The 13,542-nt window shown below is 49.3% G+C and overlaps 5 protein-coding genes across 5 annotated transcripts; 2 read left to right on the forward strand and 3 right to left on the reverse strand.

The window, feature by feature from the left end:
- Positions 1 to 413: 413 nt before the first annotated feature.
- F5891DRAFT_960971 (Oxysterol-binding protein-domain-containing protein) lies at positions 414 to 3,012 on the reverse strand (the record flags this gene model as incomplete). Its single annotated transcript, XM_041375784.1, has 9 exons — positions 414 to 1,008; positions 1,060 to 1,126; positions 1,183 to 1,331; positions 1,387 to 1,586; positions 1,641 to 2,209; positions 2,265 to 2,406; positions 2,462 to 2,573; positions 2,629 to 2,842; positions 2,907 to 3,012. 9 exons carry the CDS (start codon positions 3,010 to 3,012, stop codon positions 414 to 416), a joined length of 2,154 nt encoding a protein of 717 aa, XP_041220444.1.
- A 787-nt stretch (positions 3,013 to 3,799) lies between these two features.
- F5891DRAFT_1130812 (6-phosphogluconate dehydrogenase) lies at positions 3,800 to 5,799 on the forward strand (the record flags this gene model as incomplete). Its single annotated transcript, XM_041364577.1, has 11 exons — positions 3,800 to 3,813; positions 3,878 to 3,911; positions 3,962 to 4,064; positions 4,121 to 4,537; positions 4,592 to 4,858; positions 4,910 to 5,121; positions 5,171 to 5,233; positions 5,283 to 5,367; positions 5,418 to 5,563; positions 5,613 to 5,691; positions 5,744 to 5,799. 11 exons carry the CDS (start codon positions 3,800 to 3,802, stop codon positions 5,797 to 5,799), a joined length of 1,476 nt encoding a protein of 491 aa, XP_041220445.1.
- A 201-nt stretch (positions 5,800 to 6,000) lies between these two features.
- On the forward strand, positions 6,001 to 8,641 carry F5891DRAFT_1060904 (asparagine synthase-domain-containing protein). Its single transcript, XM_041362908.1, has 12 exons — positions 6,001 to 6,189; positions 6,250 to 6,464; positions 6,518 to 6,618; positions 6,675 to 6,696; positions 6,750 to 6,947; positions 6,996 to 7,064; positions 7,119 to 7,369; positions 7,427 to 7,673; positions 7,717 to 7,740; positions 7,796 to 7,861; positions 7,913 to 8,110; positions 8,160 to 8,641. The coding sequence occupies exons 1-12, from the start codon at positions 6,063 to 6,065 to the stop codon at positions 8,493 to 8,495; spliced, it is 1,854 nt and encodes a 617-aa protein (XP_041220446.1). The 5' UTR covers positions 6,001 to 6,062; the 3' UTR covers positions 8,496 to 8,641.
- Positions 8,642 to 8,697: 56 nt separating this feature from the next.
- Positions 8,698 to 10,144, reverse strand: F5891DRAFT_960948 (glycoside hydrolase family 16 protein; the record flags this gene model as incomplete). Its single annotated transcript, XM_041375782.1, has 5 exons — positions 8,698 to 8,741; positions 8,789 to 8,919; positions 8,972 to 9,155; positions 9,205 to 9,480; positions 9,532 to 10,144. The coding sequence occupies 5 exons, from the start codon at positions 10,142 to 10,144 to the stop codon at positions 8,698 to 8,700; spliced, it is 1,248 nt and encodes a 415-aa protein (XP_041220447.1).
- Positions 10,145 to 10,658: 514 nt separating this feature from the next.
- F5891DRAFT_704950 (vacuolar protein 8) lies at positions 10,659 to 13,428 on the reverse strand. Its single transcript, XM_041372880.1, has 9 exons — positions 13,271 to 13,428; positions 13,129 to 13,215; positions 12,842 to 13,078; positions 12,658 to 12,780; positions 12,428 to 12,550; positions 12,126 to 12,377; positions 11,701 to 12,075; positions 11,531 to 11,653; positions 10,659 to 11,483 (listed from the first exon to the last, which is right to left on the reverse strand). Exons 1-9 carry the CDS (start codon positions 13,302 to 13,304, stop codon positions 10,984 to 10,986), a joined length of 1,854 nt encoding a protein of 617 aa, XP_041220448.1. The 5' UTR covers positions 13,305 to 13,428; the 3' UTR covers positions 10,659 to 10,983.
- Between the last annotated feature and the right edge of the window lie 114 nt (positions 13,429 to 13,542).

A 13,542-nucleotide genomic window follows, 5' to 3' on the forward strand; every position in this document is an offset into this window, starting at 1 on the left:
CGTCATTTGGCCCATAAGGTCTGCTGTCCAGCGCGATTTCCAGGGCCCCTGGTATGTCTTCTCTGCGTGACTGAGTGATGCTTAGGTTATATCATGTTGCGAAGTAGCGATGGGACTGTACTTGGCTAATGTGCTCCGGACTACTTTCTGTTTCGCATCGCTCAAGACCTGAGCGGGATCGCGTGGATCTGGTTCACATAGCTCGCCCTCCAGTAGGAGTAAATTCAAAAGCGACAAATCCCTCCCACAGGCCCAGCCAGACTAGACTGGTAACCACTCTCTACTACGTCTATCTGATGTTAAGTGCCTGACGTATCTTGTTATTCAAAACTGTCTATGGTAGTTTTTATGGCTACTTGTCTAATGTTCAACTGGCTAAGCCTCATGTTGTTAGAGATGTAATGTTAATGAGTTCACCAAAGTGGTTCGACTGGAGTGTCCTTCCACCCCTTTGCCCTGGCCTCCCAATACCCTCCGACATATGTCCACTCATCCCCGTCCTGCTTAAACCACCTCGGTGTTCGATTTATGCCACGTCTTCGCCTATCCCTCTGTATCTCCTCAACACGTATCTTCTGAGCCTCCGCCTCATCACCGTTCCCATGTTCTAGTGCACGCACATCGGGTCGGAATCGTGAATCCGTAGGAGGCAGACGGCCCTCGAGGTCGCTCGTGATCTCGTTCAATGTCATCCCAAACGCAGTAAAGCCATAGTACTGAGGGGACTCCTTCGGAAATGGAGTGATGCGCCAGAGGACATGCAAGTAGGAAGAGTCGAGCGCCTGCGCGACTTGTTCGTCCCATTTGCCTTCTATGCGGGCAGTTACATCACGGGATGGAGAGAGTATTATACCAGAGACTTCATTCGATGCACCCCAATATCCGCTTTGTTTGAAGTCAAGGACGCAAGTTGCACCATTCGTTGTATTTTCAATGGTCATTTTGCCACAATGTTCCAGGTACTTTGTTCCCATCATCAGGTTTCGCATGAATGATGAAGGTTTGTTCCTGCCAGTGTCAAATCTTTACACGGAAAAGGCACGATCAACCGTGGCTCACCATTCATAGGTGTCATTCCCAATCCTTAGTCGCGTTGTCCCAAGGGGAATGATTTCCAAACTCTTGCCTATATTTAAATCAAACACGTCAACCACCGGCACCGCTATTAGGCATGATCCTCACCCCAAAACTTGGTCTTCCCGGCCGAAGTCGCGTTCAATTCCCAGCCTTCGCCTTCTGCGTGGTATGCAATTACGACAGGATTGTGGGACACCTTCTCAGCCAGGAACTTCATTCGCACATCTTCAAATGTTTCAGCAAGCATGGGATTGCTAACCCAATTGTTAGGGTCATCGGAAGAAGTAAAATACGATGTTCCTAACTTACAAGCCTTTGCGACCGGTCCGATATCTTGTGTGTGCATAGCCGGACACGGCAAACGCAGCAACGAAGCACAGGCGTTGAGTGGGATCCTTGGCCTCAGTTGCTTGGTGTAGTAAGTTGTAATATTCCAGTTCTTCTGCTGTACGTTGTAACAAAGTCAGGGGTTCATTGAACGATACGGGCAATGCGATTGTAGACAAGTCCTTCAACAAATTCATCAACCAAGGATCTTCAGTATCCGAAGCACCAAAAGTCACCTTTCCGACATTGTTCTTGAGAATGGCAAACAAACTGCCCTCGTCACCGATCGGTCCCGAAGGTAAGCGCGTCCGTCGTACCACTTGACGAGCGTTCGCGGAGGGGTCTGTATCATGGACTAGAGGTGAGGAATGCTCTTCATCGTCGCTAGATACTGTTTGATTTAAGCTGCTATTTTCAGATTGGAGAACTATGGGCTCCCTTTCCTCATCTGGGTTGGGAACATCCAAGAAAAACTCCTCGCCTAGGCCCTCTTCGGCGTCAAACCATTCGTTATGTGCGCTGTCACTCAGACTCGACATGGAGATCGCTAAGTTTGATCTACGAGTGAGTGCTGTATTGAAGCGAGAAGTTGAGAGAGGTTCTTCTTCCTTCTCTTCTGTAGTAGGAGGAAGAGGAGAGCCGCGGGCTGTTGGTGGGGCTGTGACATCGTGCGCTAAGGACTTGAGTAGGGCAGCATGTTGTGACTTAAGAGATGCAAGGGTCGTGTTAATTTGTTGAAAGCGAACATTTGACGGAGAATCAAGGTTGCTCTTTGGTAGCGTGCCATCCTCGTTAACCTGGTGGGCTGAAAGGACTCGAGTCAACAAATGCAGTGATCCAAAGGAAGGATGGAGGAACACATTTTTTGAACATGTTGAAAACATCTTTCGGATGGTGGTGATGCTTATCCTTCTCCGACTTGGACTTCAGTGAAAGGTGGTTTCTCTCGTGCGTACTTTCGGATTGGAGGGTGGCGAAAGCAATTTCCAACTCAGATATTGTCTGTTGAGTGCGTCAGCGACGTACATTTATACCGAGCAATAGGGCGAGTACATACAGAGCCAATATCCTCAGCTATTTGAATTCCAGATCTATTAAACTGGGATTGACTCAGTCTAGGTGTGATCTTTCCTGCAAGGGACCGTCGTCCTTCGGGATGGACAAACTGTCTACATGTACCACTCTTAGTGTCAAACACGTCGGAATTCCAGGATCCTGATTCACCTTATTGCAGTTAACCATTTATTGAAGTCATCTGCGGTCAAACACTTTATATGAAACGTGGCATTACTTGAGTCTATGTGTATATCTTTACGACCAACAGCAGTGGATAACGCAGCATGAGGGAGGAATATCTGGTCGCGTATGGGACGTTTTGGATCGATGGAGTAGGACAAGGATCCTGACTGGTCGAGGACAAAGTACCTCCGTGCAAAACCTACACAACGACCGGAGTTCCATGAGCTGGGAAGGTCTTGGAAGGTCAGGGCCAAGGAACATACCTTGCATCTTTTTCCTTCTCTTCTTGAGGACCCATCCTTCACACACTGCTTCCGATTTCTGGGTCGTATCGACGGAGATAGGGAAAGACTGTCGAGCAGATGACATGTGCCACTCGCGCTCGGGCGCCAATAATGAGATCACCGTTGTCGAAACGCAGGCACAGAAAGCAGTGACCAGTTATATCTATAGGAAGCAAGATTTGCCCTCGTCGCAAGATGTCGGACGTGTTCCGTGGTAACGATTACTTTAAGCTTGGTCAGAGAAGACACGATTCCGGCCCACGCGTTCATTAGCTGCACCTAAAGGACTGGGAAAGACAACGTAAAGACGCATGAAAGTCTCGGGGTCGACCGGGTTGCGATTGGCCCAATTCAAGAGTCTTTCATTTCTGGCGGCAGCCTTGTCCTCACCACAATATGTTGTGAGATCGTCGGTGAGTCTCAAACATTTGTTTTCGCAGTGGAACATGCATTTTTGAAAGAATTTTCTCTCGCTGTCGGTCATATTGCCCACGACAATCTGTCTGTCACTCATACGCGCTAGCCCGGGCCAAGACGAGGATGCGCCCCAGCTAAACTGAATATGGTTTCACCTTCGTTATGCTATATGCTTTTGGCTAGGCATCTTTGCGAGAATTACGCCAGCGATATGGAGATGTAGCCTGGTCTCGAATTTCCGTTATCATAAGTGAATTGAGCCATTGGGCTGTGCCACATCAGTGACCATCCGTTTGGCTGATTCAGAGCATGGGAGCAAATTGATATGTGGAGTCTCACGCCCTTGCGCTCCGGTAGACTTTTAATCTAGTTAATAATCCATCGAGGTTGCCCCATCTCTCCATCACAATTCCATCATCCTCTCTTCTTCCTTAACCACATCCTTCAAAAACACAATGTCGGCCCCAGTGTGCGTCCTACTCATCCGATCATGGCGATCATGCAGAATTAATATACTGACCCCTCTCCCGTAGAGGTGATATCGGCCTCATCGGTCTCGCCGTCATGGTAAGATATCTTTGCATAGCAGCCGTCGCATAATGTGAATTTGGTACAAGGGTCAAAATCTGATCCTCAACATGAACGACAAAGGCTTTACTGTTGTTGCTTACAACCGTACTACCAGCAAAGTCGACGATTTCCTCGCCAACGAGGCAAAAGGTTATCTATGACCTCATACCCCTCATCCCTATCACTGACTCGAGCTCTCCCTATAGGCACCAAGGTCCAGGGCGCACACTCCATCCAGGAGCTCTGCGCTAAACTCAAGCGCCCTCGCAAGATCATCCTTCTGGTCAAGGCTGGTCCTGCAGTCGACAGCTTCATCCAGCAGCTCGAGCCCTACTTGGAGGCGGGCGACATCGTTATCGATGGTGGCAACTCACACTACCCCGATTCCATCCGCCGCACCCAGGAGCTTGAGGCGAAGGGCCTCCTTTTCGTTGGCTCTGGTGTCTCTGGTGGTGAGGAGGGTGCTCGTCATGGTCCCTCCCTCATGCCTGGTGGTTCAAACGCTGCCTGGCCCGCTATCAAAGAGATCTTCCAGAAAACAGCTGCTCAGGTCAACGGTGAACCCTGCTGTGACTGGGTCGGAGAGACTGGTTCTGGTCACTACGTCAAGATGGTTCACAATGGTAATTATCATCATTTCCCCCCTGTAGTTTGTAGGGCTAAGGCAATCATTCCAGGTATCGAATACGGTGACATGCAGCTGATCGCCGAAGCCTACGATATCCTCAAACGTGGCCTTGGTATCAACGAGAGTGAGATAGCTGACATCTTCACAACGTGGAACAAGGGTGTCCTTGACTCCTTCCTCATTGAAATTACTGCCAACATTCTCAAATTCAACGACGACGACGGTGTACCCCTCGTCACCAAAATTCTTGACAAGGCTGGTCAGAAGGGTACCGGAAAATGGACGGCAATTGCTGCCCTAGACGCTGGCACTGCCGGTATGCTACTACTCATCCGAACTAAGTGCGATCTTTAACCGCGATCAATAGTCACGCTTATCGGTGAGGCTGTGTTCGCACGTTGCTTGTCTGCTATCAAGGATGAGCGCGTGCGCGCCAGCAAAGTTATCAACGGCCCTCAAAGGGATGCCTTCCGCGGTGACAAGCAACAGTTCATTGATGACCTTGAACAGGCATTGTATGCCTCCAAGATCATCTCTTACACACAGGGCTTCATGCTCATGAGGGAGACCGCCAAGGAGGTTGGTAACGCTTAAACAGCCGAAGTATTCACTCTAACCGGAAGTCTAGTTGAACTGGAACTTGAACTACGCTGGTATCGCTCGTATGTGGCGAGGCGGATGCATCATCAAGGTATGTGAACTCAACTTTCCTGCTCTTGAGGCTTACATTTTTGTCACAGAGTGTGTTCCTTGGTGACATCACTTCCGCTTACGAGAAGAACAAGGACCTCGAGTCTCTGCTCTTCGATGACTTCTTCAACAAGGGTTCGTATAAACAGTCATTGATTGGTAACATCCAATGACATTGTATGCAGCTGTCCACAAAGCACAACCCGGCTGGAGGCGTGTCATCGCTCAGGCTTGCCTCTGGGGCATTCCCACTCCTGCTTTCTCGACTGCCCTTGCTTTCTTCGATGGTTACAGGAGTGAAGTGGTTCCTGCCAACCTCCTCCAGGCTCAGGTACGCACATATGGCGTCTGACCAGACAGCATGCTCACCAATTGTCTAGCGTGATTACTTTGGTGCACACACCTTCCGTGTGGTGCCCGGTAAGGAGAACTCCCGCCTACCCAAGGGCGCTGACATCCGTAATTGCTCCGTCTCTATCTGTCTGCATGTCTCTAACCATGTAACTTTCAGACATCAACTGGACTGGCCGTGGAGGCAATGTCTCTGCCAGCTCGTACTCCGCTTAAAGGGGATATGAAACACGTACGACCAACTTGTCTTGTCTCAATAGATTCTATCCTGCGTTTCCTTCATCAATTTTGTATCGCAACTGTATTGCGGGTGCACTATTAAATAAGTATGATACGTATCATGTTGTGGGAGTATCAAAATAAATCAATGACTGCCCCTTCTATAATTTTGGCGTGAGGACCAGAAGCGGGCCGGCCGGATGAGTTACATCTAGTTTCAAAAGAGAACAGCCCATTCGATCGATACTCTTAGACTCTTCATGTGCGGCATCTTCTGCTCGCTTCACGTAGGATGCTGTGGCCACACCGGTAACATTGATGGCGGACCGAACAATACCGTTTATCACGAGTTGTCGGAGCGATTAAAAGTCGCCAATGCCGCTCGTGGTGTGTTTAATGCATCTCCGCTCGACGGCTAGGCTAACCGATCGAGGTACTACCCCACAGGTCCCGATGCACAAGAAACCCATCACGTCCGAGTCCAAAGGATATGCTCTGGTGAAGCACAGGCCTCATCTCTAAGCAATACGTGCAGCCCGGCAATCGATCTCGAGTTCTTTGCTTCTGAACTCCGGCTTCGAGGTGACGCACCCATAGTGCAGCCTCATCAACAGGATGGGGATGTCTTTTGCTGGAATGGCGAAGTTTTCGAGGGTTTGAATGCGAGTCGGAAGCCTCTACCTTCGTGGCCAGGGTTAATACCATTTTGACATAGGTCAATGCATCTGAAAATGATGGCGCAAAACTCTTTCAAAGCATACACACTCTCTCTACGATGGATGATCTTCCTTTCCTGTTGGGGAGGATCGAGGGACCGTAAGTTATTTTCGTTGTGAGCGCATCTTTCTCTGCTGAGGTTCAGTACGCAATAGATATGCATTCGTCTATTACCATGTAGGCTGGGCTGGCAGTGTTCTAATGTATCGTCTAACATTTACTATCCATAGGCCGAATCCCAAAAATTATACTTTGCTCGAGACCCTCTTGGGCGCCGATCTCTGCTCATTCACAAACCTTCTGTGTTTAATCCATATTTCTTACTTGCATCCGTCTCTGTTGGAGATGATCAAGGATATGTCATGGAAGAACTGTCCACTGATGGGATATTTTGCCTTGATGTGGGACAACTATGTGAATCCAAAGAAGTAAATTAGCTCGCGCTAGACGTTCCATCCTAGTCCTAACCTATGTAGGTCACGCAACATTTCGACAGCAACTTGACATGTATTCCACGACACATTGATCGGCGAATTCTGCCATTCGTGAGTACATTTGAGATGACATGTGCTTTTGATGATTTGACGACCTATTGTTAGGCAAAGCTTAATCGCGTGAACACCGCACTTCCTCCGGATGTACCACCGCTCGTGCCCTCATTGGACTCTGAAATATTACCGCATGATCTGGCCATCGCCGTTGATAATCTTATCGATCACCTGGACAATAGTGTGATGCTTCGTGTTCGAAATATCCCGCGAAGAGCGTCGTCCGAAAAGGGGAGAGCGCAGGTTGCAGTCCTCTTTAGTGGTGGCATCGATTCAACCATGCTAGCCTTTCTTGCTCATAGGTACTTCGATGAGTCATGCTCTATTGTGGCGCTTGTTCTTATTTTGTGTCCCTCTAGACATGTAGCGCTGGATGAACCTATAGATCTGCTTAATGTGGCCTTCCAGAATCCGCGAAAGATTCAGGTTCAAACTGACGGCAACATAGGAGCTATTCCCAAGCGCGAGAAGAAGCGACAACTCAAAGCAGCGGAGACCAATGGAGTGCTCAAGGAATCCACCTCGTACATGGTTCCGGACCGTGTGACAGGCCTGCAGGAGGTCGAAGAGTTCAAGCGGACATGTCCCGGCAGGACATGGAATTTTGTGAGTATTAATTCTTCGACAGGAACGTTGCTCACTCCACTAGGTCGAGGTGGATGTTCCATACGAGGTCTGTTCCTACCCTTAGACTCAGATCGACGAGGCTTCTGATCCATATCAAATAGGAGTCTCAAGCCGCGCGGGCAGCTGTCGAAGCCATCATGTTCCCTGGTCGAACAGTAATGGATCTTGTAAGCTTACCTTCCTAAGTTAGTCAAAATTCTGACGTTACGTACCCCTAGAGTCTTGCTATGGCGCTTTACTTTGCCTCCAAAGGGGTAGGCCGACTCCGAGTTTCGGCAGCGACTGATGATTATCAGCCATACACCAGTACAGCACGAGTCCTACTCAATGGCCTTGGGTCCGACGAGTTACTTGGTGGATACGGCCGTCACCGCACTGCATACGCAACCCGAGGCTGGCAGGGCGTCATCGACGAGGTAAGTCACCTTTCTCTTCCACAGTTCACATCCTCATGCTGTCATCCAGCTCCAGCTCGAACTCGACCGTATACCGACTCGCAACCTCGGACGAGACGACCGCGTGATTTCCTCACATGGCAAGGAAACGCGCCACCCATTCCTTTCGCTTACGGTTGTCTCTTTTCTCGCGGGACTCCCCGTGCATCTTAAACTTGATCCGCGGCTGGAGCTTGGGCTCGGGGATAAAATGCTACTGCGGCTCGCTGCGCGAAAGGTGGGGCTTCTTGAGGCAAGCATGAGGAAGAAAAAGGCAATGCAGTTTGGCAGTCATTCCGCTCGCATGGAGCCTGGCGAGGCAGAGAAGAGGGGGGATCTTATGATTAGGACTGTCTCAGAGTCATAGATGGAATATACTTGCGCATCCTCACATTGCTATCTGCGATAAGCTTGGCTTAGACATCTTTAAGATCACACCCCGGTAACTTAAAACAACGGCTTGGCGTGTATGGCCGTGTAATTCCAGACGTAGTGCTACAATATACATCCTAGTAAATACAACGATAGATCTATAACAAGTCTGTGTTTCCTCCAGTGTCGTGAATGTTTCATGATGTGTTCTGGTAGATCGTAACGCTGGACACTTCCCAGTCTGTAGCCAATGAGCGATGTCGGATAGAAACAAGATTCGGAACTCACAAGCTTGGCTGAACGAGCCACCACTAGCCTGAACGAATGCCGAGCACGTCGAGAAACCAGTCTGTTGTGCGCAGCTCACTGCTTGCCCAGGCACGCCTGTGCCGCTCCAAACGGCGCTTGCCCAGTCACCACTGCATGCCAATTACTATCAAGATACTTAGTTTTGTATGAATAGAAACTTACCAAAGCGTGGTATCGAAAATAGCAGAATGGGTATTGAAATATTGATATGGATTGCAATCCGTTGAGGGCCAGTCGGCCATAGGAGCGGGCCAATTCTGAGGCTGTGGTGCTCCTGCAGAGATATCTGATGGTATTGATCCACGAGGGAAAAAGTATACTTTAATGCCGGAGTTGTCCCAGAGCACTGCACCCACCATTAGCTTATTTAAAGAAGACCATGGTAGAATACTCACTAGCATAAACACCGCCACCAATTCCATTGAACCCCGATCCAAACGAGACGCTCGAGTTAGAACGAATTCCACACCCCTGGTTACCAGTCTGAGCTGCTGAGCAATCAGTAGACGCAACCAAAGTGCCAGACATATTAAGCAGGGCACTGTTGGTGGAGGGTAATGTACATCCTGGGTTAGTGTGAATCGTTGCTTGATTGTTCGTGTAGTTGTTCACGCCCTCGATGATGTCGATCTCGCCTCCGGCTGGCCAATTAGGGCCATTGGTCCAAAAAGCTAACACCGATGTCAGAAAAATCCGACAAAATGAAACACATCGCTACACACCAGGCCACGTTGCACATCCAGTAGGCATATGCACGGCGTCCATCACAACCAAGCCACCATCGAAAGTGGCTTGAGTCGTGATTCGCACACTCTGCCGATTAGTCTGGACTTGTGGCGTTGTTTCAACGCGCATCACGGCGTTCCCGTTCGAGTTAATCTCGATGAGGCCTGCGCTCTGAGCGGTGCTTTGATCTACATACTGAACATTCCCACTTGTCGGGTCTGCCGCAGTGAAGAAGCTCCAGCCGTTGAAGAATGTTTGCCCACTGTAACTATTTGTTGCCTTCCAAGATGATGATGCGACACTGGTACTTGACGGCGCAGCCGTTCCAGTGGAAGTCGCATTTCCGTTCATGTTTGGGGATGAAGATGAATTGCCAGATGAAGGCATGCTGACACCCTCCCCATCGGAGCCAACGCAGTAGAAGTTCAGATTGGATGAGGAACTGGGCTGTGTGGTCAGGATGCCCCCGAACGCCACGCGGAGGTCGCGCGCGAGGCCAGCGCTGCGTTTGACGGCGGCCTTGTGGGCATGGGTGAGAATTAATGATTTCCCTTGCACCAGGGGCACAGGGGCGAGTGCGAGAGCAATGAGCAGAAGGAAAGTGTACATTGGGAGTCGTGATTCGTGAGGGCGGTAATTAGATGGGGGTGTGGAGGTCTAGTGGACAGATGAACGTGCTCTGCGATTAAAAGAGCTCACGAGTGATCGAAGCACCGGGCCACGATCTAGAGCGTGAGCAGCGGAGAAACTTATTGAGCCTAATGGTCCAATAATAAGTAGAGAGAAGTGGAAAGAGTTAGAGTGCAGAGAGACTTTAGTTTTTAATACAAGCACACCTTATCAAGCGACTTACACGCGATAAACCCGTTCTGCTTATTTGATTTCGAAAATGAGTCTGCCTCACTCGGAACTGCCTCGGCCTTTTAAAAACACGAGGCCGGTCAGGCGCTTTGAAACGTTAAGGGTCCTACGAGTCTAAGGAACGGTTCAACCGTACGTTGGCGTAAGTCTATAAGGAAGAGAGATTAAAAGCAACAGAAGAAAAATTGGAGATTGGAAGGCAGCAACCATTGTCATTGTGGTTTTTGTGGCTACGGCACAAGGATGAGAATTATGATCACAGCGTCGTGGAACAATGGTAAGATTTAAATCTAGAATTCAATTACTCCATTAGGAAATTACTTGCATTCCTCATTCCGGGGACCTGACCAGGTGACACGCAACAGTAAAGTCTATTCGTCACAAGCATCCATTCGTAATGATTCATCCAACATGGGGCATCGGAAACCGTTAAAAAAAGAAAACTCATCAGCCACGAGACAAAAAAACTAAAACATAAGTATACGATTAAGAAAAGAAGATGCACAACAAGGCAAAGGATGTACAACGGAAAGGCCAAGCACAGACCGTGAACGAAGGATATATACCGTTCCTACTAGCCACCCTGGCTAGTGGTGCGAACCAGACGAGAACGCCTCCCGCACGCTCCTTCTGAGTTCCTCATCCCTGGCACTGCTAACAGAAGACCCCGCCATATGAGACCCAGCTACGCTTCGCGGAAGTCCTCCATCAACATCCCCGTCAACAAACTCTAGAATCCGCCGTGCAAGCAGTTGGATCTCCCCCTGACCATCGCCAGCATCGGTATCTGCATATGACTGTGACTGTGACCGGTGCGAGCGAGGCGTACCAACAGAAGACGTCGCCGATGGTGTACGTGACAGTGCAAGCTGTCTGATCGAGGGGTTCAAAAGGCCAGAAAGGCGGATATTGCTGATCAATTGAGGATCTCCCGATTCCAGTAGCTGCACGATCGTCCAGACCGCGATGTGCTGAAAGGTGGCGTCTACGCTCGTCAAGAAATTATAGAGGTATCGGTGCATGCCGCCATCAGGCTTCTCCCATACGTCGTTAAATGCAGAGTAGTCATCAGATGCAATTCGGCCATCTTAAAAAAGGTCAATTTCTGGAAAAATCAAACCTAGCTAGACCCACCTTTCGATGATAGATTACCAAGGGCGGCAGCACTGTTGCCCTGGACTTCTGAGCTAGGTGAATTCGTCAACGGAATCAGTACTTCACAGATACCCATCTCAAGCAATTGGCCCTTGAGCTCATCTGTCGAACCCGTCAGTAGAGACTATCACAGAACGCATGTAACTGACCGCTCAGGGCTAACACGGCGACACAGGCAGTCATTTCGCTCTGCACATTCATTGGCACTTCTAGCACGAGTTCTTTAATGCTCTGCACCGCGCCTGCTTTCACGATCGCCGTCTTATTCTTCTCCGAGCTGGCAGCAAGATTACGCAGTGTGGAAATGGCATGGCATTGAACCTCCTCGTTGTCTTTAAATGATAGAAGATTAATGAGCGGTTGCAAGAACCCGGACTCGATGATAGGGGACTCGTTCTGTGGGTGAATGGAGACGTTACGGACACAGGCAGCAGAAGATAGGATGAGTGGGAGGTAAGTAGACTGGAGCAGTCGGAGAAGTGAAGTAAGACCGTCAGCTTTGACGATTTCTAGTTGATATTTCTCTGCGGAACCAATGTTAAACAGAAGAAACGTCAAAGAGAAGAACAAGTACCATCACTAGCCAAATTCCGTAGAGCAAGGGCAGCTTGACACTGAACCTTTAAACTCGGGCTATCCATAAGGGCTACCAAGCTCGTAACGAGCTTTGATTCGTTCTGTGCTAGTTTCTTTCTATTTGCTCCATCGACGGCAATATTACTCAATGCGGTCGTGCAATAGTACTGGACATCTGTGTCCATCGAATTCAACAAGCTCACCAGCACGGGGATGGCACCGGCGTTTACAAGCTGCTGTCGATTCTCATCTATAAATGTTCATTCAATAATAAGTTCTCCGATGGGAGCTGTTACGTACCTGAATGGGTCATGTTTAGTAGGGCCCCAGTAGCGTTTCTTTGAACGCGCATATCCTTGGACCGTGCTAAGCGAGTAAGCGGAACAAGTGCGCCTGACTTAGCGATCTTCGTCTTGTTGTCATCTTAGGGTGTCAAACGTTCAAGTGACAGAAGCCAATCAGAAACGACACGCAAGTGATTAGAAGCAGGTCAATCATCGATAATCACCATCGATATGGGCTAGACTTACCATGCGTTGCAAGGTTTGTGACACAGCCTACCGCGTTACACTGCACCTCGACATTTGGGCTCAACATCTGGCGAATGAGTGGCTCCAGGCCTCCGAGTTTCACGATGAGGAGCTTGTTATCAGCTGTATAGATGACATCATTAATGTCATGATTGGGAGCATGCATGAGCGTGGTGTAACGCACTGTTAACGGCCAAGTTTCCAAGGGCAGCGCTAGCAGCACGCTGCACCTCCGTGTCCTGGCTGCTCAGAAGGAAAAGAATTGGGTCGAGCGTATCCCGCCCCACGGGGCGCACTTCCTTCTCAGTGATTTCGGCGAATGCAAGTGCAGCACTGCGCTGCAAGTCGACATTATCGGAAAAAGAGAGGGTCGTCAACGCGGTGAGTGGGGAGCCTTGGAAAAAGTTGGTGGTGGTGCGGTCTATGTGCTCATGTGAACCGAAGTTAGCTTTGCCTATGTTGAATACATACTCTCTAGATATTGGAGAAGGTCTGCGACTGCCTCTCGTTCATTCTCGAGAAGAAGAGGCTCATACTGCTGAGATCTCCTGGAACGGACTTGTAGAAATTTATGAGGGGGATTCAAGTCCATATTAAAGTTGGTAAGACTTACAACAGGATTCACAACAACTGCTGACAGCGCCCATAGCTCCGTACGAGCAAAAAGTATACAAAGGGGTAAGGAAAGACCAGAAGAACAGAAAAAGGGGAGGAGGATAGGAAAAGGTGTATAAAGGAAAATTAAAGGTATGCCAACGAAAGGCAAGCAACTGGTCTGCGTTTCAAACATCTCGTGGGTAACTGCGGTAATCGCCGCCCTGTCACACTCATGTCACACTCTTTGCACGGTGCTTCATCGCCGTCAACCCTGTGCTTCAGACTTCT

Source organism: Suillus fuscotomentosus, assembly GCF_016647785.1.
Source record: "Suillus fuscotomentosus strain FC203 chromosome Unknown F5891scaffold_74, whole genome shotgun sequence".
Lineage (NCBI taxonomy): Eukaryota > Fungi > Basidiomycota > Agaricomycetes > Boletales > Suillaceae > Suillus > Suillus fuscotomentosus.